The following is a 25,357-nucleotide window of genomic DNA, read 5'->3' as shown; positions in this document are numbered from 1 at the left end:
CCTTCCTCCCATGGCTCCCAGCCCCCAGCCCCTCACAAGTGCAGCCAAGCAGTCCACTTCCCTGCCCCCTACTTGATTGAAACAAGGTGGACAGCAGTGAGGCAGGTACAAGCCAGAGCTGTCAGGCAGGAATGTGCTGAGGGGGTGGAGGAGGTGGAGAGGGGAGGGTGCAGGGAGGGATGGGAGCTAAGTAAGGGTGGTTCTCAGCCGCCAGGGAACAAGAAGGGACAGATAAAAGTTTCCTCCTCTTTCCAGTGACTATCTCTGTGGTGGTTGGGGGGGGGGGGTGGTCATAGTGGGGCAATCTTGGGAAGAGTGAACCTAGTGATTCTGGAGACAGCTGAGGGATTGCCCAGCTGTCTTAAAAAAAGATCCCAGTTCCAGGCGTGACTGCTCATCCTCAGAGGAGAGGCACATATTTGGTCATTTCCCAGCCCCTCCCCAGCTACCTCCCAACACCTCCCAAACCTTCCTTTTAGTTCCAGATGGAGATAAGCTGGCTGTTCTATTGTTGTTTTTCTTTCCTAATGGGGAGAGATTGTCTAGGTAGGGGAGGGGGCCAAAAGAGAAGAAGAATTCGGAGGAGGAGGCAGGGTGTAAGAAAGTAGATGAAAGAGTTAGAGAACCTCAGAGCTAGGTCTCTTCTATTGCCCCCTCTTGACTGGTAAGACTCCTTTGCTGAGGGGTCAGAATAGAGGGAGTATGGATAGGTCACTCTCCCTATTTTCTGCATTCTGCAGGACATAAACAAGTTTAAACTGCAGCTCAGGAGAATGAGTTGAGCCCAGGGAAAAACCATCAGTTCAAATAGTGCAAGACCCCTCCCCCTTCAGGGACTCTGGAGGAGGTGTGGGCCACCGTCTGGGGGCCCTAGAATTCTCCCATTGGAAAGACAGAATCCCAAACCCTCTCCTGGGGAAGAAAGGAGAGTGGTTCTCCAAATCTGGGGAACTAAATGAGAAAAGCACCAGAGAACTATCATCTTCTTAAATCTTTGACTCCTAAAACTCAGGTCCAACCCTTGTCACCAAGGAGACCACCAAAGCAAGGGTTCCAGAAGAAGCCCAACCCTGCCTGTGGGTCCCTGGTCATGCCCCAGTTACTCAAATGCCCAGGTCTGGGAGCAGCCACAGTGGGATCTCTTGTGTGCCACTTACACCTTAGTCTCCTGAAGTTCCCCAAGACCATGGGAGAAACCTGGGAGGGAATGTTGAGTTCAGGCTCCAAGCCTAGCCATTCCCCCCAAGAGTGCTCTTAGTAGAAGGAGAGGTGCCCCCAAGCCCTGGAGCAGGGGGAGGGGAACAGATCCTGTGCTAAGACTAGGTAGGTTCTGAGGGATCCAAGGTGAGGAGCAGCAGAGCTGGCACAACACACATCTCAAGTCAGACGAGGAAGCTGGGTACAGCTGCCCTCCCCTGCAGGGCAGCATTAGCCAGGGCAGGGTTGAGGCGGCAGGATGGCACAGCCTCAACCCTTTGCTCTTCAGGTCGCAGTATGAAACCACAGTTTAATCTGTGCTGATTCTGTGCCAGGCACTTACTAGATGCTCTGCACACACTGTCTCAATCATCTCAGCAACCCCAAAGGAGAAAACTCTTATTCTCCCTGTCTACAGAAGAGTAAACTAAGGATCAGAGAAGAAAGTAGCTTGCTTGAGGTCATATGGTTAGAAAGTGGCAGAGGCAGGATTCAAACTCAGGTCAGTCTGAATTCAGATGTCATGCTTGTACCCATTATGGTGGGACAGAATGGCGAGTGATGCTGGGGCTGTGAGCTGGTGTGGGGGGAACCCAAGGAAGCAGCCTCAAGGAGGGATGGCATCTAACTCTATCCCACCCCTAACTCAGCCACCTAGTGGGCACAACGGGTAAGATGGAGCTGCTGGGTTTTTTGCTGTGTAGAAGGCAGAGAGAAGGGAGGGGAAGATGGCTGGGAACAGGTGAGGTGTTAGCAGGTGGGTGAGGGAGAAGGTGGGAGGAGGAGAGAGCAGGAGAGGAGGACAGTGACAGGAACAAAGAAAGACAAAACCAACACGAAGGCTCCTGGGCCAGCTCTTGGGGACTCAGGTTTCCTGTCACCCAATGGGCCCAGTACCGAGACTGCAGGGGAGCCCTGCTAATAGGCTAGAGTCCAGTCAGGCTGGGCCCAGTGGGCATGCGGTTAGTGGGAGCCCCAGCGGGTTAGCCCTTCCCCTAGCAAGCCAGTGAGAGCAAGCGGAGAGAGCAGACATATTTACCATTAGAAACGGCCTGAGGGGGGATGTGCTGCTCTAGCCGCCTTTCCCCTGTTTGACATTGTAAAAAAGCTGTTTAGATGCTGGGCAGCAGCCACTGTGGCCCACTGTGCCCCAGCCCCCTCCCCACCCTCCTCCTCCACCCTGTAGACCCAAACCACTAGCCCCAAATGATGAGCCCTGAGACTCCTATGCTTCATTCCCCAGCCTTGTCCTGCCTGGTATCCTCAAAGAAGCCAGGCTCCCACCAGGTGACTGATGGGAAACAGTCTCAGAGAGGGGCAGTCATGGGCCCAGTACCACACAGCATGCCAAAGGCAGAGCTGGGATGCAATCTCAAATCTTACAAGCTGCCAAATCCCGAAGGGGCCCACCCTTTCTGCTTAACTGTACTGCCCTCTCAGTCTCCCCACTAAATCTGAATGTCTTGGTGGCCCCAAACAATGATGTTTCCTCCTACCAGGGCTGGGGAGGAACATGAGATCAGGGCAAGGCAAAATAAGTTCTGTTGGAGAAGAGGGAGAAGAACTCGGGAAGGACATAGCCATGAACCCTAGGACCTCCTCCTTTGCTCTCTTCTGCCTCACTTGGCCATGGTCCAGAAGACAGAATGGGTCTTGCATTAGAGAAGAGCTCAAGCTTACAAGGGGGTATTTTCAAAATCAGCCATGCTCAGGACGATCTGAACAGGGGGACACCAGAGGGGGATCTGGCCCCACATTCATGGGTCCCGAGCTCTGTCCTGACACATGCAGCTTTTCTTTGGGGACTGCATGCAGTTTCTTTTGGGAGACTCTGGGGATGGGTGAGTGTGTCCAGGGGATGGTGGAGGGTTTAGGAAGCAGAAGATTTAGGCTTAGGAGGAAAAAGATGAAAGGAGCTGGAACAAACCAGCCAGGAGAAGGTGACAGGAGGACCTAAAAATGTTCTAGGGACTTTGAAGAGTTAGTTCAGAGGGAAACGTGTAGCAGGAGGGGGTTTAATTAAAGAAGTTTAGAACTGTGTGTACAAGTCTCTGAAGCAGGTACTTGAAGGACCCCTTTAAAAAAAATTTTTTTTAATGTTTGTTTATTCTTGAGAGAGACAGACAGACAGAGACAGAGCATAAGTGGGGGAGGGGCAGAGTGAGAAAGGGAAACAGAATCTGAAGCAGGCTCCAGGCTCTGAGCTGTCAGCACAGAGCCCGATGCAGGGCTCAAACCCATGAACTATGAGATCATGACCTGAGCTGAAGTCAGATGCTTAACCGACTGAGCCACCCAGGCATCCCTTTGAAAGACCCTTTTAGCAGCAGCATCTGCTCCCCTGTTCTCATGTCTGGGGGTTAAGGCAGTGCTGTCTGCAGAGATGGGCCGGGTCTCTGGAGTGAGATGGGGACAGTTTGGTTCTGAAGGTGAATATCATGTCTGTAACAAATACAGAGTGACTGTGTTCACACCTCCTCACCCTCAGCATGTTGTAGCCCATGAGATGAATGGCATCTGTTGGTGCCCACAGACCAAACTTGCCCTTGCCTGGCTCAAGACACAGCCCTTCTCCCTGCCCAAACTCTTCTCTTTCACCTCCCACTTCTCCAAAGGGACACCCTGTCCCCGTTGTGTTTCTCAGCACTCTGTGAGCACACAGTAATCGGCCTTCACAAAAGACCTAAAGGCATAAGGCATTAGGAATTAAACGTCAGGAACTAAGGAATTAAGCTCATTTCTGGTACCTGAAAGTATGTGAGGGAAGGCCTAGGAATTCAGGAAAAGTGATCCAGGTGTTAAGAAGGCCCTGGAGCAGGGCAATAGGAATGGAAGGCTGGAGCTGGTGGGGAAGTGAAGGGCTACAGGCAGAGGTGAGAGAGTACCACTGAGATGTGGAGGAAATAGGAGGAAATGAGGGCTAGGGTAAGGGCAGTGGACAGGGGGACACAGCACAGACAGGAAGAAGAAACCTGGAGTCAGGAAACCCCATTTGTCAGTTCCGGGATGGTTGTTCCAGGAGAGAACACTCTCTGCCACCCTCAGTTCCAGAGTGGGGACAGTGGGCTGTGACAGCTCCCATCTTACCACACTAGTCAACCAGGGCCTTTGGTCAGGCTTTCCCAGCTGGATTGCCCCAGCTCTCCTCCCCTTCTCGGGCACAGCCTTGGTCAACAAGCACCTCTGCTAATTAGTCCCAGTTGGACAACACTTTCTCCTGGATAAAGAGGATGGTGGGGCTCCAGGGGTGGGGCAGGAGAACTAATGGGTCAGGGAGGAGAAGAGGGTGAGCCCTGCGATCTCTCAGAGTCATCCCTCACTAGACCTGGCCTCGTCTGGGTCTTCAGTACACTCACCAGTCATTCTGTGCCCAGCACCTGGGTCCCATGTGTTCCCCCTCCCCTGGTTCCCAACCCCCACTCCCCGCACAGGTGGCCTTGAGTTCACCAGCCTCACCCACCGATGCACGTCTTCCCGTCGGTATGGAGCACAAACTTGACATGGCAGCCGCACCGGGGACCCTGCTCTGTGTCATCGCACGTGTGCTGGCAGCCACCATTACCATAGTTGCATGTCACTGTGCAGAGAGGGCAGGAGGCCTGTCAGCTTGCTTTTCCTTGGGTGCCACATATCTGGAGACTGACTCTCATATCTAGTTGCCTCTCCCATGCTCCCTTTTCCTCCCACCTCTTGCTGCTGAGTCCCTACACCCTTCCTCTTCGTTGCTTCTTCTCCCCAGCGACCATCCCAATTATCTCACGTTTACAGTCCCGTTGGTTCTTGGTGAGTTCGAAGCCAGGGCGGCATTCACAGGCAATACCCCCTTTGGGTGTCTCCCGGCAAATGTGAGCACAGCCATGGTTCTTGTTCATGCAATTCATTCCTTCTAAAAAGGAAGAGGAGGGAGGTGAGTGCTCTATATCCCTGAATGCCTAGTGGAAGAGGAACTAGTGGGGTAGCTGGGGCCTAGGAAATTGAGAGAATCCACTGGGGCTGCAACACAGACAGGAGACACCAGTCCCTGTCCTGCGCAGAGCTGGGTGCTAATGAGCCATTCTCAGTGCTGTATAGGTATTGATACCCAGCCCTCCAAAACCCTGCACGAGCACCCTCTCCTGGAGACAACAAAAAAGTAGTGTCTAATAGTTACATACTAGTGGCTTTAGGAAGGACCCAGAAAAATAAAAAACATCTCTTGGGGAATCTGGCTGGCCCACTCAGTGGAGCATGTGACTCTTGATCTTGGGGTTGTGAGTTAGAGCTCCGCATTGGGCTCTTTGCTGTCAGCATGGAGCCTGCTTCGGATCCTCTGTCCCCCCCTCTCTCTGTCCCTACTCCTCTTGTGTGTGCATTCTCTCTCTCTCTCTCTCTCCCTCTCTCCCTCTCTCTCCCTCTCTCCCTCTTTCCCTCTCTCCCTCCCTCCCTCTCTCCCCCTCCCTCCCTCTCAGAAATAAACATTTTAAACTGTTAAAAAAAAAAAAAGAAAAAAACTTACGGGGTGCCTGGGTGGCTCAGTTGGTTAAGCATCCGACTTCAGCTCAGGTTATGATCTCATAGTTCATGGGTTCAAGCCCTATGTCGGGCTCTGTGCTCACAGTTCAGAGCCTGGAGCCTGCTTCAGAGTCTATGTCTCCCCCTCTCTTTGCCCCCCCCCACTTGCACTCTGTCTGTCTGTCTCTCTCTCTCTCTCAAAAATAAATGAACATTAAAAAAAAACTTTAAAAAACTCAAAAAAAAAAATAAAAGTAAAATCTTTAAAACAAACAAACATGATTTCTCCTCAAAGAGCTTTCAGTCAAACTGGGAAGAAGATAACAATGTGAGTGGGAAGAAATTGGTACAGATTTTTTACTATAGAAATTACTATAAGATTTGCTTTAAAGTAAACTCTGTGCCCAATGTGGGGCTCCAACTCATGACCCGTGATCAAGAATCACATGCTCTACCAACTGAGCCAGCCAAGTACCCCTAATTACTATAAGATTTTATTCAACAAATATTTATTAAGCTCCCACTGCATGCAGAGCAGTGTATTAGGTTCCGGAGATACAAAGATAAATTAGACATAGTCCCTGCCCTCAGGGATGTCATAGTCAGTGTTGTGGGGGGGGGAGGCTGCATCACAGAAATAGACAACAGTATTCCACTATTCTTGCCTCACCCTCCCTATCCAATTCAAGGAATAAGGCATTAGTGAGCCCATCAGATAACAGCAGCTTAGAGCCCAGCCATCTATACTTAGGCACGACATCCACCTTGGGTCTGACACAGAGGATGCCCCATAGTAACCTCAATCCCACACTGATCCCAACCCCAGATGGATTCCCCCAGATTTTGCTCCAGCACAACATCTGTCTATGGAGCCCTTAGGATGTGATGGGTTGAGGGACAAGAGAAGAAGGAGCTAGTGGGGTTGAGAATAGAGGATGAGACCCAAGAGGTCCTGAGGAAAAGCTCCCCAGCAGGTAGAGAGAAGTCTGGGAGTGCAGGGTGGGACCTCTCAGGTCATGGGCTGACCTTCTGGCCGCTGGATGCAGGTGTGCTGGTTGTCGCTGAGGAAGAAGCCCTCCCGGCAGTGGCACTCATAGCTGCCCATCATGTTGACACAGCTCTGCTGACAGCCACCATTGCCCTCGGCACACTCGTCCACATCTGTGTAGGATAGGTGGTTGGTGAGGCCATGGGGTGCAGGCCAGTCTCCAGAGTATGCCCTGAGACTTCAGCACCAAGGGCTGAAACAGTCTTAAGAATCTAGCACACACTTCCCGACTCTAATTCAGCACCCAGCCTCAGGCCAGCAAGTTCTCACCCACTCATCAGCTAATGTTCCACTGTTTTTGAAGAGGCCACCCAAAGAGGGCAGAGCTGGGGAGCTAAACAGGTGGAGAGGGGACATTTAAACCTGGCTCACTTAGGTGAAGACTTGCCTCCCTTTCACTCACTTGTCAGAATTGGGTGTGAAGCCAGGGGAAATCAGGAAAGGAGCCAGGGTAAGAGACACAGAGGTGAAAATAAGAGATTGGTCAGGAAGAGAAATGGGCAGTTGGTGGCAGCCAGGGAATGAGAGAACCTGGGATCTGGTTCTAAGTGCAGGGAGAACTATGGCCATGGTGCTGAGGTCTGAGGGGCAACAATGGGTAAAGGCAGCAAGCCTCAACTCCTCGCAGGGCAGGGACCATTTTTGTGGACAGGCTACAGCCCCATCCTTCCTCTCCTCCCTCCCCATGCCTGGGCTTGCTGCCATAGTCCCTAGCCTTTCTCCTATTTTGGTTTAACAAAACAGTCTGGTAGCTTGGCGAGGAGGGATGGGAGGAGAGCTGCCAGGCCACACCCTAATCACCACCCCAAATCACCACCCTCAGGTCCCAGAGCTAAGCTTATTTGGGGGCTCTCACTTGAATGCCTTGACTCCCTCTCTGTGCTACCTACTGCCCTCCCAAATCCATAGCCCCTCTCTGTCTTCCTTGGCCCAGGAGGCATCAGGGAGATTGGTCTCCAAACAGAGGAGCTGGAATTAGAGCTCCTGAGGCCCTCAACTGCTCCTCTCTTCCCATCCTCTCTGTTGATCCCTGAAACCCTGTGCTTTCCCCCATCTGGCCAAGGGCAGAGGGGCACGGATCCAGCAGGTTCCTGCCTGAGAGGTATACTTTCCTTTGCCTTATTCTTGTCCCTTCCCCCTCTGTCACTACACCCCTGATTTCTCCCCATCCGTCTTCCACTGTGGCCCATCCTACATTCCATCCTTCCATATGCTCCCTTCTAATCCAACCTTATGACTTTGCTGCTCTAGCCAAGTTCTTTCCTCCAATTCTCAGTGGAGAAACAGACCTGGGGCATGGATGACTTAGGGTTCCCCTAAAAGCCAAAGGAAGAGTTGAGGCTTTGAACCCCAACCCTGGGGGTAGGGTTAGGTAGACCTCTGCTCCCTCTGACCTTTTCCATACCTACTCATTCTCTTATCCCTCTGGCTAGTTTCCCCCCAAACACAGGGAAATAAGACTTGGTGAGAATCAGGGGCCTAGTAAGGTCAAAGGCAACCAAACACCAGAAGCTGATGTTTCCGGTCCTGCAGGAAACTCTCTGTCCTGGTCAAAGTGTCACAGCTTCTCTTTCCAAAGGAGTCCCCAAAGAGGCCCTTACAAATAACTGGGCGGAAAAGTGAGGTCCTTCCCGGTAGCTACAGTGGTGGGAGAGGTGGCCAGGGCTGGGGGGGAAGGGTCCAGCAGGAATCAGGATGTAAAGGCCTGGGTTGGGAGTAGAAGCATGTAAGCCTGGTCCAAAGATGGAATGTGACTGGGTTTAGAGGCAGCTCTGTAGCAAGGAGGCTCTCAGACTAATAGAACGTCAGATAATTCACTGGTTTGGTCAGTTGGGGAAGCAGGCTAGCTGCTTTTCTGGGCATCATTCCTCTTACTTCTCTTCCTTTCCTGGTCTTCTAGTCTTCCAGTCTCCTATTTTTGTTCTGAGAGCAGAGAGGAAGAATTTGGAAAAGGACCCCTGGCTTCACATCTCAATTCCTGTTCTGCTATGGGCTTCAGTTTTTCTGCATGGGGAAGAATCTGACATGGTCCCAGTAATGTTCCAAAAAGATGTGAGACCAAAGTTGAGTTTAGTGCCCTAGAGATTCTCCTATTTCTGCTCCAGCCCCTGGGACAAAGATCAGGTCAGATTGAGGCCTAAGAAGTGAGGAGAGGGTGAAACTGGGATTGCAGGATGAGCTGGGAGAAAACCAGCCTCAAGGGCCAGAGGCTTCCCAGGGCCAGGGAAGAAGCATCATCATCATCACCATCATCATCATCAACAACAACAACATTCCTCCCATGTATCGAACACCTACTCTGCTAAGGATTGTACAGGGCTCTTTATACATGTTGTCTCATGGTGATTCACCCAACAGCCTTTGAGTGGGATATTACCATCCTCATTTTAGAGATGAGGAAACTGAGGTTCCCAGAGATTTAGTTGATTTGCCTAAGGCCCCACAGATAGTAAGCAGGAGAGCAAGGATCTGGTGCAGCCAAATCACCTTCCACCATGCTCTGCTCTATATGGCTAAACCCACTATTGTCATCTTCTGACCCTTGCCCTGGGAGCACTTGCTAGCACCATCTCCTCTGCTGTTTTTCATCCAGCAGCAGGATTATTTCATCCTCAGTGCCCCGTCTCAAAGGGGAGACTGACCTTGTTCTCTATTATGTGAGAATGCCACTTTCTGATCACCTTCCTCTTCTTGCCTGGGAACTGGGAAGGGCTGAAAACACCTCCTCCCCCACAAGACAGCCCCTGCCCACACCTCCTCTCCCTTGCTCACCCAGACAGTTGTGTCCATCATGTGCCAGGTGGAATCCATCATAGCAGGTGCATCGGTAATTTCCAGGGATGTTGACACAGTCATGCACACAACCTGCATTATCTTCGCGTTCACACTCATCCACATCTGTGAGCAAAGAGGATCTGAGGCAGCTGGACATGCCTCCCACTGTCCACCCCTGTGTTCAGCTTTGTGGTGGTTATGTATGTGTGTGTGTGTATAACCTTCTCTGTGTGTGTTTATATAATTACTTTCATAGCCTGCAAACCATTTTGCATTTTACTATTGTTTATCTAAACTTAAGTCTTAAACATTTTCACGTCTCCCCCCCGGTCTTTCTAATTACCACTGTACATGGTTGCAGAATATTCCGTGTTGCCAAATCATAATTCATTAATCTATTCTCTATTGTTAGATCCCTTCCATTTATTTTACTATTGTAAATAATGCATTAAAGGACATCTCCTGTGTGTTATTTTCTTTGAATATCCCTTGAGTAGGTTCCCAAGAATAAAATTTCTGGGTCAAAGGGTATAAATACTTTTTAAATTTCCTGCTGGTGTGACAAAATCACTTTTCAATTCATAGTGTCACCAAGAATTAACGAGTGTACCTTGTCCGCTAAAGTGTTACCAACACTGAAGGTCGTAAATTTAAAATAACATCTCAAGACTGCTTTAATTTGCATTGCTTTAATTATGAGGGGGGAAGAATGTGTTTGTTTATGGTATGAAATTCCCTTGGGGTAAACCGTTCTCATCCTGTGGGTATGGTGTAAGGGTCTAAAGATGGAGGTTCCAATGTCAGGGAGCCTCAGGCCTCAGTCCTGTGATCCTGATCCACCCCCCCCACCCCGCCCCCGGCCAAGCTGTGAGGCTGTGAACTATTCCCAGCAGAACCTCAGCTAGGCTATATGGTGCCTTTGAGCAAATGAGAAAATGGTGCCCTCTCTGGGAAAAAAGTAGCTGGCCACCACTCCCAAGCCCCTTCTCCATGCCAGCAGGGACTGCAGGCCTTACTGTCCTGCACAGTGTGGCTAACTCTGGGCAGTGGCACCCATTTCCACACTCAAGCAGCCCCCCCCCCTTCTCCAGGCACCCTCCCCGCCTCACCTTTGCAGTGTTTACCATCCCCTGTGTAGCCAGACTTGCAGATGCACTTGTATGACCGTGGGGTGTTCTGGCAGATAGCATCAATGTGGCAGTTGTCGGTCCCCTCCACACATTCGTCCACATCTGGCAGGGGCAGAGGAGGCACTTGAGACCCTCTGTCAGTGCATTCCAAGGGGTGTCTTGAAGGTGGTTCCCTAAGGGCAAAATCCCTTCTCCTCTAATGTAGAGATAATGACCCCTCCAGAAGCAGGTGCTCTTCCACACCCTTCTGATTTCAGAGTGGGCTGACTCTGTAATTTCAGGAATTCAGAAAGAGCCCCCACTCCCCTCAGAAATACTTAATCCACAATGACAGCTAAAATTCCATCATTTGAAACACTTCTCTTTGATTGAAAAACAAACAAAAAACCCTTGGACTGGGTAGCACACTTACCTTGACTAGAAATGTTCAACTTAGCATGAATTAGTTTACCTCACTTCGGAGCAGGCTTAGAGGGAGGGGGAAGAGAAGAGGCATTGGGGACAGTGGCCTCTGGAAAAGTGGCAGGGTCCAGCGGCCCTTGGTAATTGAGGGAGGAAGAAAGGAAGGAGAAGGGGCCACCTGAGAAATCCTCATCTGCCTCACAATTCTGCTTGAGACCAGGCCTGCTCCCACTTGCCCATTGTTGTGCGAAGAATCTTGAGAGGAAAGAAGTTCCATCCTGGAAGATTTCCCTCAGACCCTGTGCTGTCAACAGCAGAGGGACTGGGACCTGGCAGGGGCTGGTATCAGCAATCTGAAGCCTGATAAGTGGAGCCCTTGTGACTGTCCAGTTGACTCAGGCTCATCAGTCTGCCTCCCTGAACTCTTCCCTCTAACCCAAGGTGTTCCTCTTGCTCCTGGCTCTCACTCTGGCACAAGGTGCTACTCTACTCACAGAGCTATGTTCAAGGAAGAAGCAGCCAAGATCTAGCAAAAAAGAGGATGGTTCTGAAAGGACCTAGGAAAGAGAATCATTGATCGTCTTTGCGCAAAAGATTCCAACTTCTGAGGCAATATTTTGGTGTACATAAAGCTGAGCTAAAATATGGCTAAATGTTGCATTCAGTTGACAATGTTTTATAGGGTGTTTTTGTGAAAGGTACTATACTGAAGGCCATGGAGGCTCAGCAGTGACTCGGCCCAGCCAAAAGGAGAGACAAATAAGTAATATGAAGCAGGGTGTGGTTGAGTGCCCCAAAGACATTAGAGAAAAGAGGAGGGGGTCCTCAACCTTGGCTACACATCATCAGAGTTAACTCCCTAGGAGATGCCCAGCACCATCCCCGGAGGTTCTGGTCAACTAGCCCTCAGTATTTTTCTAAAGCTCCCCAGGTGAGTCCAATGTGCAGCCAGGCCTGACCACCTCTATTAAAAGGAAGATCAGAGGAGGAAGAGATTACTTCTAGCTGTGAACTGGGAAACCCAAGTGTATAAGTAGCAATGTGCAAATAAAGAAATGGGATTTGAAATCAAGACAGTGCATGGGGTGCCTGAGTGGCTCAGTTGGTTAAGCATCCTACTTCGGCTCAGGTCATGATCTGATGGTTTGTGGGTTGGAGCCCTTGTATTGGGCTCTGTGCTGACAGCTCAGAGCCTAGACCCTGCTTCAGATTCTGTGTCTTCCTCTCTCTCTCTCTGCTCTCCCCCACTCGTGCTCTGTCTCTGTTTCTTAAAAGTGAGTAAATATAAAAAAAAATTTTTTTAAAGAAATCAAGACAGTGTAGAATTGCCTGGCTTTTGTTAAAATGCAGATTCTAAGGCCTTATCGCCAAGCTATGGAATCCAAATCCTTAAGGTGCTTGATTTATTTTTACTGAACCTGAATGAGTGAGTGGACCAGTAACTGCTCTCAATTTATAGACACCCATGAGCCCTAGCTTGAAATGGTTAATTGTCTTCTGTTTTCGTATTTCGAGAAGTACTTCAGGGGCAAGGACTGAGGCTTCCTGAGGCTAAGAAGAGAACTGGAATTTGGAAGAGTGCCCCCAAACACCCTGCCTCAAATCTTCTGAGCTTCTATTCAGCTCTGCAATCTACCTTCCAACTCTCTTCGACTGCTCTGCAGTCAGCCGTGCTGGGTGATTCTAACTGCCGTAACTCACACTCTTCACCTCATTCAGGCTCTGTAGTCATGGTGTCTGCCTACTGGCCCACCCTGGGAACTCATGGGAAACACCCTGGGAAAGAACAGAGAAGGGGGGCATGAAGACTAGTTCATAAGAGAGGGCAAGAAGGAGCTCTGTAGAAAGTAAGAGCCTGCATGGAGTATCAGTTGGTTCAACTGATGGAGAATAAATGGTACCAAGAAATGTACTCTCATAAATAGAGCCTAAGCTCTGGAACCAGTCAATCTCAGATTCAAATCCAGCTCTACCTCTCTAGGGAGACTTTTCTGATTCTCTTATTTCTTTCTCTTCAAAATGGGGATAATACTGCTCATGAGAGTCTGCGAATACTTGATAAGCTAATTTGTGTAAAGTACCTAATAACATGGCTGGTAAATAATATGTTCCCAATGTAGAGAAGCTGGTTCTGACAACAGGTACCCTAGGACTATGCTGTCTATATGATGGTAGCCATGAGGCACATATGGCTACTTAAATTTAAATTAATTTAAAATTCTGTTTATCAGTTGCATTAGGCCAAATGCTCAATAGCCATATGTGGCTAGTGGCCGCCATCAGTGGACAGCACTTCCAACATCACAGGAAGTCCTATTGGAGCACTGCTCTCAGAATTAAGAAGGGGTACTCTTAGGCCCGGGGGGATCAAAAAACTTCCTGAGAAGTGGGATTCAAGTAGAGTTTTGGAGGTTGGATAAACATTTGACAGTCAGAAGAAAGAGATTTCAAATGTGGCTAAATGTATGAAGAAAGACAAGGCACCCAGAGGTCCTGTCCTTATTGTCTGTCCCTGCATTTATACACACCCTCCATGGTGGGGAAAGTTTGGTGTTTTTTTTTTTTTTTTTTAACTAATTCCAATGTTTGAATGGCCTAAGGCTTGGTTTATATATTCTTATTGGGTCCCTGGAGGAGGGGGGACTGGATGATTGATCGCCCCCTCCTTGTGGTGACCCTTGTAAGTCTTCGAGGCTGGCATGGGGCACTGGACAATCCCAGTGGCTAATAATCATCCTGTCTGTCCTGCTTTGAGCCGTCTTCTGTTCTTGCCATCTCTTCCCCAGCAGCCAGCAGGGCAGTTTGGAACCCCATCTAGAAGCTCTCCCTCTGGGGCCATCTCAGAGGTACATGCCTATCTCTGAATCCCTGGGTGCTTCGCTGGAGTCTGCACCAGGCTCTCTGGGCTCTCAGTTCTTTCCTTTGCCTCCTGTTCCCTGCTAACTAGTACCAGAGTGCCCCCGGTGCTGATGGCAGCAAACCCAGGCTTCCTGGTAATGCCTTTAGACTCTTCCAGCACCTGGGCTTCTCCCACCATCCTACCCACAACCTCATCTCCCTGCTCAGAGTGCTTCTCCTTCTCCAGCAAAGAGTCTCTGCTCTGGAAGACTTTATCTCCTACCTACTCCCCCTACAACATCTAAGCCTTTTGCCCCCGTCCAAGCATTCACACACATCTCCTTCTTCACATTGGATATGCAGTCCTCCCTTTTCTAGCCATTCTGTTCCCAGCTTCCCAAATCTGGCTCAAAGTGGTCTTCCCCAAAGCCCTTCCTGGTAAGCCCTATTCCTAAAGAGTTTCAGGTCCCAGAGGACTCTGTTTGCCTCGGCTCACTTGCTGCCATTGCTAAGTTGCTCTGCTAATGCTGAATGCCGTCTCGTCTGGCATGTTCAACTTTCCTCACTTGGCTGGTTATTCACTGAGGACAGGACCCTTCAACCATTTGAATGGAATCTTTCGAAGCAGTTCAGGCCTAAAATAGAGCTCTGAAATAGGGCCCCAAATTATATCCAGTGTCTCCTCCTTTTGCCAGTCCATTCTTTCAGAGCTCCCTTCACCACATCTGCCCACCCACGATTTGTCCATGCAAGGAATCCCTTCAATACCCATGGGAATAGTCTCATTTCAGCTCTGAGGGTGCAAGTATTTTCTACCGACCTGACAAACAGTTGATGCTAGTTGGACATGGATTGGTTTAGACTGGTGATTCCCGACCCTGGCTACACACTGGGATTCCCTGGGGGCCTTTTTAAAAATGTGGATATCTAGGTACTCTTCTAGACCAGCTGCATCTGGATTTCCAGGGTGAGGCTGGGCTGCTGTCTGTCTTCCTTTCCCAACTCAGATAATGTGAATAGATCATTTGCCTGACCTGGGAAGACACTGGGGGCAGCAAGATGACAGAGTGTTTGAGAAAAGGGTTTCTGGAGTGATACTGTGTCAGTTCAAATGCCAGTTGTACCAGTGTCTGTGTGGTGCTGGGCCAGCTTCTGAACTTCCCTGCTCCTTTCTCTGTAAATGGGAATTATAATGATAGTGCCTCCTCATGGGGCTGCCATGAACATAAAATTAGTTAATACTAATCAAGTATTTATTGCTGCAGCACAGGCATATAGTAAGTGCTCAAAAAGGTCCACCATTTTTATTCCTTCTCTCCAACTTTCTCCTCAGTATCATTTCTGAACCCATCTCTGCTCCTCCCTTCCCCTTATCGGAGCCCCATTTCAGGCCTGGTGTGGGGAAATGCGGCACCGAGAGAGCATGTGATGGTACAGGGAACTTTGGAGAGACACAGCCCTGAAGGTACCTTCTCCACCACCTGCCCCACCCATGCTGGAAGCTGCCCAAGATGGAGAATGAAGTATATAAGAGGCCAGTTTTAACCAAAAAGCTGCTCTCCACAATCCTTTGTGGTTGCTATCCATTTGTGCTTTTACCACCACCCCAGGTATGGGGCTGGATCAAAAGCTGAATTGGGGGAGAGTGGCAGCTGCAGAGATACTACAGATAAGACTTCCCTGCCTCACCCTCTCCTGGCATGAATGCATGGGTCTGTAACTGCAACAGCTTTCCCCAGCACCATCTGACATTTCTTCTGGATTTGCTTCAGCACCTAGCAGAAGGCTCCATAAACTCTGCTCAGTATGGGGAGGACGGGTGGGATATGGGGGTGGCGTACAAAGGAGGAGAGGGCAGACCAGAAAGGGTGGATTATCTGAACATAGGCAATCCTAAGATTCTCTTCTGAGGATGGGGAAGTATACCCCAAAAGGAAAGCAGGAGGACCCTCAAGGAAACACTTCATCTACTTCAAAATTTGGCCCAAGTCCAGCTCAAGAATAACAACAAATGGAAATGAGCAGAATGCAGGCTGCAGATAAGCAGACACCCCTAGGGAAAACCTACCCACCTTTACATTACTACAGTAGTTACCCTACCATTCACAGCAGCTGGGGGTAGTGTGGGCAGATTGGCTGGGCCCAGTGAGAAGGTCCAAAGCAGCCTGCCTGGGGTCCTAATGTGCCCACCTGACTGACATCCTTCTTGCCCAGGCCAGGTTGGCCCAGGGTATTTGGGCTTAGTGCAGGCTCTCTGATCTCCTGACCAATCACTTGTGATACCCTTGCATGCTGCCTTGTACCATTATTTAACTTTTATTTAGTTCACATGTATTACCTTCCTCCTGAAGCCTTCCTGAGGCTGTGGCTTCCGAATCTTTGAAAGCCACATGGCTGCTAGAAGGGAGTTGAACATATTCATTCAGCCACTCAACAAATAATTATTGGGCATTTGCAACATGCCAAACACTGTGCCAGGAGCTGGGCATCCAGCTGTGAACAAGACAGAGTAATATACTTGAGGCATTCAGCAAATATTTGTAAAACAGATGGGTGGATGTATCGGCGGATAGATGGATGGATTGGTGGGGAAGTGGATGAGTTCCATATTTGTGGCATCTTCTCTGTTCTGTGTTACTACAAGGAAAAAGCTTTTTATCTTCCTGTGACCCCCCTCCCCTACTGTTCTAGGTGGAGAGCAGTCCTACGAAATTTATCTTAAATTAAGGGTAAGGGGATAGGAAACTCAGAGAAAGGAAGATACCCACTTAAAGGCATCCATTTGGTGATGCAGAGGCCAGAAGAGACTGGGACCAATGAACCCAGGGTATAGGAATAGGATCCATAGGCTCTCAGGGTCTTCAGATAGTATCTGGAGCTGCTCTGGTGTCTCTTCAGAACATCCTTATTCAATAGATGTTCTCCAGCCTCAGTGTTAACTAGCTCTTGATGACAGGGCACCAGGGTCTACTTGAGACCAGCATACTATTACTGCTCCTGGTTAGTTCTCTTAAACTTTCCTCCATGTTAAGTAACATCCAAAGCAGAACCACCTTTGGCCATGACACCCTAACCTGCAGCCTGCACACACATACCTGTATGTGTGTACATGTACCCTACCTCTAGATCAAAAGGGCAACTCGGGAAACTGGGGGAGCCTGGCTTCCTAGCTGTGGCTTCTCAGGCTGTCTTCCCGATTCGGAACTGGGTGGAGACTCTGTGACCTCAACTGGAGCCTGGGCCCATCCTCAGCCTGGGCAAAGTGTAGGCAGGGGCAAAGAAGGCCTGGAGAGAGTCCAGGAAATCATACAAATGACCCCAAGGAGAGGAGACAGGGCACTTTCTTCTTTTTATTAAAAAAAAAAAAAAAAAAAAGTAGGCTTCCTCTTATATAAGCTTAGCCTACTCAGCTGAAGAGCCAGGAAAAGAACTTGGTGCCTCGTGACTGGAGGAGAGTGGGGCTGACCTGAGAGCCTTATCACCATCAAGAGGCCTTGATGAGTTTCTCTCTGAAGTTCCTACCACCTTATCCCTAAACTAGCTCCTTGCTCATCTGAATGTACCCCACATGGACAATAATTTTCTCCTTTTCAGTGTGGACAGATGAAACCAACCCTGAGTCAGAGGCCTTCAGAGGCTGGGTTGGTAGGGGATCCTAGGGGGAGGGAGGAAAGAATAGAACACTGGAGAGATGGGGGCAGGGGGGCAGGTGGTGGGCAAAGGCAGGTTCCAGTTTCATGATTTATCAGTCTGATCTCTTTAAACTGATGGAGAAAATAACGTAAACAACAATGATGTCAGGTGATGCATAATTAGGTGTGCAGTCGTTATTTCACGTGGTCCTCAAATGGTCCCGTCTCTCAGTACATAGATGGGGAACAAGCCCAGAGAGGGAAAGAGCAAACAGCTTGTGCAGAGCCAGACCCTGGGTTTTCTGACTCCTCATTCAGCACTTGCTCACTACGTGCTATTATCTATAAACACCTGAGGGAGTAATCCGTGCCTTAGTCATTGTGTCCCCCCCCACCCCCCAACCCTGCCCCAACTCAGCACATGGTTCAGCATGAAGCAAGCATCTGATACATAACCATGGAATGGCCTGGAACTGACATCTGGATGTTCCTGGTAGGAAATCAGCAGTAGGCATGTGGGTGTCCGGAGGCTTTGGGCATGGGGGTAGCTGGAGGGAGGGCAGGGCTGAGTGGTGGGCAAGGAAGGAGGGCAGTGCAGTATGGTAGGCACAGACAGATGTGCAATGAGGAAGGGGTGGGCAGTGCGGCAGAGGGCAGGTGTCTCCTGCCCTTGGATTCACTATGCTGGGCCAAGCAGCTGGTTAGAAACAAAAACAAACACCAGGGATACAGGTTCCTGCTGTTAACAGCTTCAAACCGCCAGAGGAAAACTCCAAATAAATATAATTAGAAACTTGTAAAAACGTCCTCTCTGTAAACTTGCTCCCCAGGGTCTAGCCTTTAAGCTCCCCCTTTCTTCCAGTCCCCCTGCCCCCCATGTCCACATATCCCAACACTCTACCCTCACCCAGGGACTCCTTAGATCTGTTTCCTTATTCTGGATCTTCCCTCCAGCCTAGCAGCTCCTACCCAGGTTTTCCCTCAGCTTGTCACCATCAATGACCAGATGTGGACAGCCCCTAGCTTGGGGCTCCAAAATCCAAACCCCACAGCTCTCTAGGGCTATGGTTACAGCCACAGGGAGACCATAGGTTAAGAGTGAGGGCCACAGTGCCCTATTTAGGAGTCATCTTTTCACCTATAGGGCCGAATCAGTGCATCCAATGGCAACTACAAAACAGTGCCTTGGTCTGAAAAGGGGAGAGTTGTTGAGGCTGGAGCAGAGTACAGAGGGCTAGTGTTGGAGCTGAGAATCTATGATGTAGGACCAAGAACTGGGGCCTAGGGGCCTTGCCCAGATAGTATTCAGTTCCCAGAATACAGACATTTCAGCTCCACTTTCCAATGTTGTTACATGCACGCTCAAACACACATTTGTTCTGTAGGGGCTGTTTTGAGGGGGAAATACTCTACTTAAAGACAGAGAGCTATCAGGTACTTGTGGCCCCAGGAAACCGAGGTGGAGCAAGAAGGGAGGAGTAGCCAAGTGACAGACTCAGGCAGGGAACAGTAGAGTAGGGTCCAGGGAAAAGAGGGCCTGAGTGTCAGGTGAGAAGCCTGCAGAGGCCTGGCTGCAGGACCAAGGCTTGCTATAGTGTCTTTTGCCTTCAGCAGGAAGGATCTCAATGGGATATGCAGAATCTCAGAGCTGAAAAGGACCCTACTGATACTCTAGTCCATTTTACAAGTGAGGAAGAGAATTTCAGTTATTTCCTCAAAGGCCCCAGTCCTCAGGCTCTGCATCTACCAAAACCCACTGGCACCAAATGCCCCAGCACATGCCATTTGGAGCTGGCAGTACGTGGCATGGCAGGAGAATGGCCAGTCTGGTGACAGAGGGGCCAACGGGGGAGAGGGGAGGGTCTATGCCCCCTCTTAGCCCAGGTGACTGTCTCCTGTACCCCTCAAACATCCCTGGGTTGGCAATTGTATCACTTTCGCCCCAAGGACCAGCAGTCCCTGCTTCCAGACTCCTGTCTCATAACTGAGCCTGAAGAAGCTGTCCCCAGGTCTGGGCCTCTTGCGGGCACTGCCAGCCTCAGAGCAGCTCTGCAGTTTCCAGCCCTGACAGGGACTCTTTCTTACAAGTGGTCATGTGCTAGGGGTACGGGACGTCAAAGGAGGCCCACACCCTGACACGCGGGGACCAGAATCGGGAGCAGGGACTGGGGTGAGTTCCGGCAGCGAGCCCCTCCACCTCCATCTTCTCTAGAGGGTCTGAAGCCATCCGTTCCCTTCCCCCACCCTCAATCCAAGGCACTGGACCAAGCCATTCCTCTTCTTTACTTCTCCAACGAAAACAAAACGCACACTGCCCCGCTTCCTTTTTCCTCTCACTGGAGCACTGCGTGCGCGCGCGCGCGCGCGCGCACACACACACACACACACACACACACACACACACACACACACACCCTGAGTCATGCACACGCACGCTCGCACGCCCCAGTGAACGCACACCTCACATTCCCAAACTCACACCCAGGGCCAGCTCCTTTTACAACAGGTCCCAGCCGCTCACATCTCAAACCGGTTCTCATGCTCTCAGATTCCTGAAGGTTTCAGAAAACAATCTCATTTAGGGGTTGCTGATAACTTTCTTCTTTCTCTGCCTGTAATTCTGGCCTCCGTGTCTTCTGTTCCCCTCTCTCATTCCACCCTGCAGACACTCCAGGAGATGAGGGGGAAGAAGTAGAGAAGTTCTTCCCTGGCCCCAGCCTTTCCCCACCACCCTGGGGGACATGTCACTGAGAGAGGAAAGGTCAAAGGGATTCCTGAGGAATTTCTAAGTAGTCCACCCCCCCTTCTCCACCCTTCTGGAAAAATGGGAGTAGGGGAGGAAGACAGGCTTAGAAGCAACTGATTGAAGATCAGGCTCCAAGAGTGGGGACTGACTCTCTCGCTCTCCCCAGTATGGCCTGGATGGGGCACGGGCAATAGCCGCTGCCGACGGGGCCACCCTCACCCGCTGACACGGTTATGGTTTTCATTTCATATTTTGGAGGGAGGGGCTAGGAGGAACAGTCCCCTCACTGTAAGAGCTGGCCACAGGAGCCTAGGGAAGCGGGGAGGAGAGGAAACAGCCACATTAAAGAGGAAGAGAGGGGTGGGGGAAAGAAAGAGAGAGACACACATACTCCCAGACAGAGACCCGGAGAGACGTACAGAGACAGAGAGACACTGTTTGCTGCCAGAGGAACGCTCTCAGTCCCAGGGATGGTGTTACTTGGAAATTCTAAATACAAGACTTTATCAAAAATTTATCCCTAATGAGAAGAGAAAACAACCAGGTAAACTAAACGGCCAGGCTGGCTCTCCTGAGCCAGCCCTGGGGACAAGTTTTCCCCGGGAGGCCAGGAGACCTTTTCATTCAGCTGTAACTTGAGCCCTAAGCAAGGATTAGGTCTTTTTAACCACTGCTGCACCCCCCCCCCCAAAAAAAAGCAAAGCAAATTAATGCTTTTAAGTTAACAATTATCTGGGTTATCCAGTCTGTCTACTTTAAAATACAGAGACAGGCACTTGAAAAACACTCAAAACCATGTACCCTCATGCTCACTCACTCATAGTCACACAAGCTTACCCACCCACTCAATCCACACACAGTTCTCAAAGATACTAAAGTGTACATATCCACGCTTAATAACCAAATCACAGTAGACACTGACACCCAACTACATCACCTGTGGGTGAGCATGGTAAACTTCCCTCTCACACACACACTCACCTGTCTACTCAGGGCTTCCTTCCTTGTCTCTCCCCATCCTCCCCATCCCTTTCCACTTTGGTTCTTTGGGAGGATGGAATCTCTGGAGAAAAGGCGCTTAAGTATATAGTACCTGTACTCTACATATAAACACACACCCGCACACACATATACACACTACACCCAGAGGTATAATAACTGTGCAAGGTATTTGCCAAGAGTTTCTATAATTTAAAGAAACCCACTAGAGCTTCCTTTAAAAACATGTGGCATAAGGGCACACCTGCTGGCACTAGTGACACCTAGGAGATATGTTTGGGAGCAAGTGATGACCACAGCACTCCCATCTATGGGTAAGGCTGCTTGTCACTACTTGTCCTTCCTGTGGCACTGGCCTGCAGATTGGGGTCCAGAGATAGCCCTCTAACCCAACAGACCTGTTGTTAGGCAATCTCTGGCAGTCCAGGTTGATATATTTCCTGAATAGCAGCATCAAAGGTAGCTGAAATGACAAGTTTCCACTCTATGCCAGGCTAGACTCAGGGATCAGAAGGAAGGAAGATGCACAGCTAATTGCAGCCCAGTCAGAGTGAGTGTGGCCTGAATAGGAGATAAATAGTGAACAAAACTCTTAGTAAGTTCCTTGAGGGCAGGGGCCTCCACTCTGGCTGCATATCCCCACAGCACCCAGCAGGGTGTCTGATGAAAGAGGAAGCACCTCGGAGGGATTCTGAGTCCTTCTGTCCCTGAACAATGAGCTGATCTCCGCTTGGCACCTGTCCCTTCTAGGAGTCTCCATCAGCCCTGGGAACCCCCTTGAATATACTCTTTGCTCCCCCTTTTGCCCTCAGCCCCCCCCAGCCTCACTAGGCCACTACAGACACTGGCTCCAAGTTGAAAGAGGTCCTTATCTTGTCTCTAGATTACTCGAATGAAATCTGTTCCTTCCTTCAGACTAAACTCCCTAGCTAATTCCATGTTATGAGTAAGTCAGCACACACTACAAAAGCCAGCTTTGTTTATGAAAACACAAGCAAATCCACAGTGGGAGAGGGGCTGCTCCCAGGCTGGGGGTGTCAGTGGTCGTGGGCTGTCTGGAAGCAGGATGGGAGAAGAGGCAGTTTGGGGTGGGAAGGGGGTGGGGGTGGGGTCTGGTCTGTGACAGCTGAGAATCTCTAGTACTCGGGTTCTGTTAAAGGACAGGTTGGAGGAGGAAGGGGGTGGTTGAAGAGGCAGTGTTTGGGAGAAGAGGATGGCATTGATATGGCACCTTCCTTTTAATGAAGTGGGAGCCTATCCAGTACACAGAGCAGCTTAAGGGCCAGGTGCTCAGTCTCCGGGGACACAGCGACCCGACTGCCAGAGACTCAGGCTTCCCCAACTCCCAAGTTCAACTTTCCCTTCTGGCTCAGCCACTTCCACACCCCAGCTTGGCTTCAGGAGCCCCTGGGACAATAGGCAGAATCATATCCTCCTCAGCAAAGCGTTGCCAGGAGGAATTTTCTTTTTGTCCATATAAATCTCTTCCTGGGTGAGGACATGATGGGGGAAGGGTGCAGCAAGAGGTCAAGGGGGAGGGGAGGCTGTCCCCAAGAGATCTGTAGCCCACCAGCCTGGTTTCTGCCAGCAAAGCCTTGGGACTGGCCAGGCAATGAGCCTGGGGTCAGGGATGGGGGCCGGAGGGCCTCCCTGTCTCTCTCTCTGTAATTCCTAGAGGGATCTGTCAGAGCTCCCCGGCCTGGAATTTTACTTTGTTATTTTAATGCAATTCTGACCTGGATTTAAATGGAATTGGAAACCCGAGGCCTTAATAAATAAATATTATGATAAGAAATGAAAGCCATGCAAGACGAAAGAGATTTCCCCCCAAAGAGGCAGAAAGCGACATTCTTGCTGGGAGCCAGTCAGAAATTTTCTTCTCTTCTTCAGCCCCTTACCATCCAGTGAGAGACGAGCTGGTTTTTCCAGAAAAGATCCTATTTTTCTTTAACATTTTTCTACTGATAAGACAACAACTTGGAAATTTTGTCTGACTTTGCATGAGGGCTGGGGGTGAGGGGAAGAAATACATGGCATGGCTGAAAAGTTTCATTCTCTCAGTCTCTCCAGGCCACAGCTTAAGTTTCTGGCAATGTCTGAGAAGAGAAGATTCTCTCTCAAACTTTTGGAGGACAGGAAGTCTTTCGAAGATGCTGGGGTGGCAATGAAGTCGGGAAGAATTCTGAGGTGCGTGGCGACTTCTGCCCAGGGTCCCCCAAACTTCTCACCGCTCCGTGTCGCTCCTGGCTCCTCCAGCCTTTCGCCCGGGACGCAGCGCCCAGAGGTTAGGTCCCCAGCCGGAGTGCGGGTGCACAGTGCTAGGCTCTGACAGCGGCACGCTCCCCAGCACCTGCCCTGCCCCTCGGAAATCGCACCCCCGCCCTCGGGCCCCGCAGCCCCCGCAGCCCCGCCGCCGCGCGCCCCTCCTTCCTTACCTTGCGCGGCTTTGCTGTGCTGGGCGGCACGGGCGTGGACCAGCAGGACGAGCAGGCAGAGCCCGGGCACGCGCCCCGAGCCCATGGCTGGAGCTCCCGGGGGCCGGGCGGCCGGGGCCGGTTTCGCAGCCCCCGGAGGGCGGAAGCCGGCCGGGCCCCCGCGCGGCGGAGGGGGGAGGGGAGGGGGCGTCCCGCCGGGGCCGGACCGGGGGCTGCGGGAGCGGGGTGCGGACCGCGGTGCCCTCGGCGGGAGGCTCCCGATGCTGCCGGCTTCTCCCGGCCCGACGTCGGGGAGAGCGAGGCGGAGAGAGGCTGGGGGCGCCCGGCGCCGATGACGGAGGGGAACCCCCGCCCTCTCCAAGCCGGGCTCGGCTAGCGGCGGCGGCGGGGCTGCTGCGTGTAATCCCACCCAATTCCCAGCTTCGCCCGGAGAGAGCTGCAGCCGGAGAGCGCGCAGAGCCCGAGCGAGGGACCTGAGAAAGGGGAGGGGAAACGCAGCGCCAGAAACACGCCCTTTCTGCCTCTCTTTCTTCCTCTCTCGCTCCTTCTCCGTCTCTCAGGCTCCGTCTCTTTTTCTTCGCCTTTCTCCTCCTCCTCCTCTTTCTCCTCCTCTCCTCGCTCCTTTTCGTTTTCTTCCTCCTCCCCCTCCTCCTCCACCACCTCCTTTTTCGTGCCCTTTTTTCTTTCAAATGGGGCCTCGGCGCGGCGGCCGCTCCCCCTGCGCTCCCGGGCGCAGCGGCCCCCTCCCCAGGCTGCCGGGCCGCTGCCTGCAGGAATTTACAATCCGGCGCTGGGGGAGCGGGCCCGGTCTCCATGGAGACGGCTTCCCCGGGAGCAGGGAGGTCAGGCGCAGACCGCGCACAATCAATGGATCAATGCAAGCCCCGCTCGGCTCCAGACCAAACAGCACCCGGCTCCGGCTCGTCCTCTCTCCCGGCGGAAAGAGTGGGGGAGCTAGGGTGCGCCCCCCACTCTCGCACGAGATGAGGGCCGTGCGACGCAGGTTTGCACGCACACCTCCACGAGGAGACAAAGAGAGCTCGGGGTGTCGGGGAGGCTGGGGCAGACAGGACCGCACTGGCGCCCCGGCACGTCCGCCGACACAGCCCGACATGCGAGATACAGCCACATAGGACCTCGAAAAACTGAGAGTGACACCGATTTCGGGCCGAGTGACGCCCTTCCAACTCTTACCTCCACCACATCCCCCACCCTCGGGTCTCAGTACCCATTTCTAGTGCTGAGTGCACTTTGAGGACCAAGAAGAAAGTAGACTTGCCCCCAGCTAAACCTGCCAGCGCCAGGGCAGACTCCCTGGCCGTTAAGGCCTTGGAGGTAGACCACTGAGTCACCCTACCCATATAGAAGTGGGCTCACATGTAGAACACTGTCATGCACTCAGCACAGGGGCAAAAGCTAACCCCCAGGAATATGCGTATGTGTGTAAATACAGACACAAAGATCTGCACAACATACTTCTCCAAACTTGCCCTCACAGCTTCAAGATGTGGTCCTAACTAGCCCATTCTTTTTTTTTTTTAATTTTTTTTAATGTTTATTTATTTTTGAGAGAGAGAGAGACAGAGTGCGAGCAGGGGAGGGGCACAGAGAAAGAGGGAGACACAGAATCCAAAGCAGACTCCAGGCTCTGAGCTGTCAGCACA

General features: G+C 51.1%; 1 protein-coding gene across 1 annotated transcript in view; it reads right to left on the bottom strand.

Moving 5' to 3' along the window:
* SCUBE3 (signal peptide, CUB domain and EGF like domain containing 3) overlaps positions 1 to 25,054 on the bottom strand; it is a 35,333-nt gene extending 10,279 nt beyond the window's left edge. Inside the window, exons 1-10 of the mRNA XM_032593334.1 lie at positions 24,922 to 25,054; positions 24,256 to 24,460; positions 23,694 to 24,166; positions 20,547 to 20,568; positions 10,621 to 10,775; positions 9,509 to 9,634; positions 6,715 to 6,849; positions 4,958 to 5,083; positions 4,658 to 4,774; positions 2,237 to 2,284 (exon numbers count right to left, since the gene is read on the bottom strand). Of these exons, the coding sequence (XP_032449225.1) occupies positions 2,237 to 2,284; positions 4,658 to 4,774; positions 4,958 to 5,083; positions 6,715 to 6,849; positions 9,509 to 9,634; positions 10,621 to 10,775; positions 20,547 to 20,568; positions 23,694 to 24,166; positions 24,256 to 24,460; positions 24,922 to 25,054 (1,540 nt within the window). The remainder of the gene's footprint in view (positions 1 to 2,236; positions 2,285 to 4,657; positions 4,775 to 4,957; positions 5,084 to 6,714; positions 6,850 to 9,508; positions 9,635 to 10,620; positions 10,776 to 20,546; positions 20,569 to 23,693; positions 24,167 to 24,255; positions 24,461 to 24,921) is intronic.
* Positions 25,055 to 25,357: the final 303 nt, after the last annotated feature.

Source organism: Lynx canadensis, chromosome B2 (genome assembly GCF_007474595.2).
Source record: "Lynx canadensis isolate LIC74 chromosome B2, mLynCan4.pri.v2, whole genome shotgun sequence".
NCBI classification, from domain to species: Eukaryota; Metazoa; Chordata; class Mammalia; order Carnivora; family Felidae; genus Lynx; species Lynx canadensis.
Note: the sequence above shows the minus strand (reverse complement) of the source record. Positions and strands in the feature narration are given on the sequence as shown.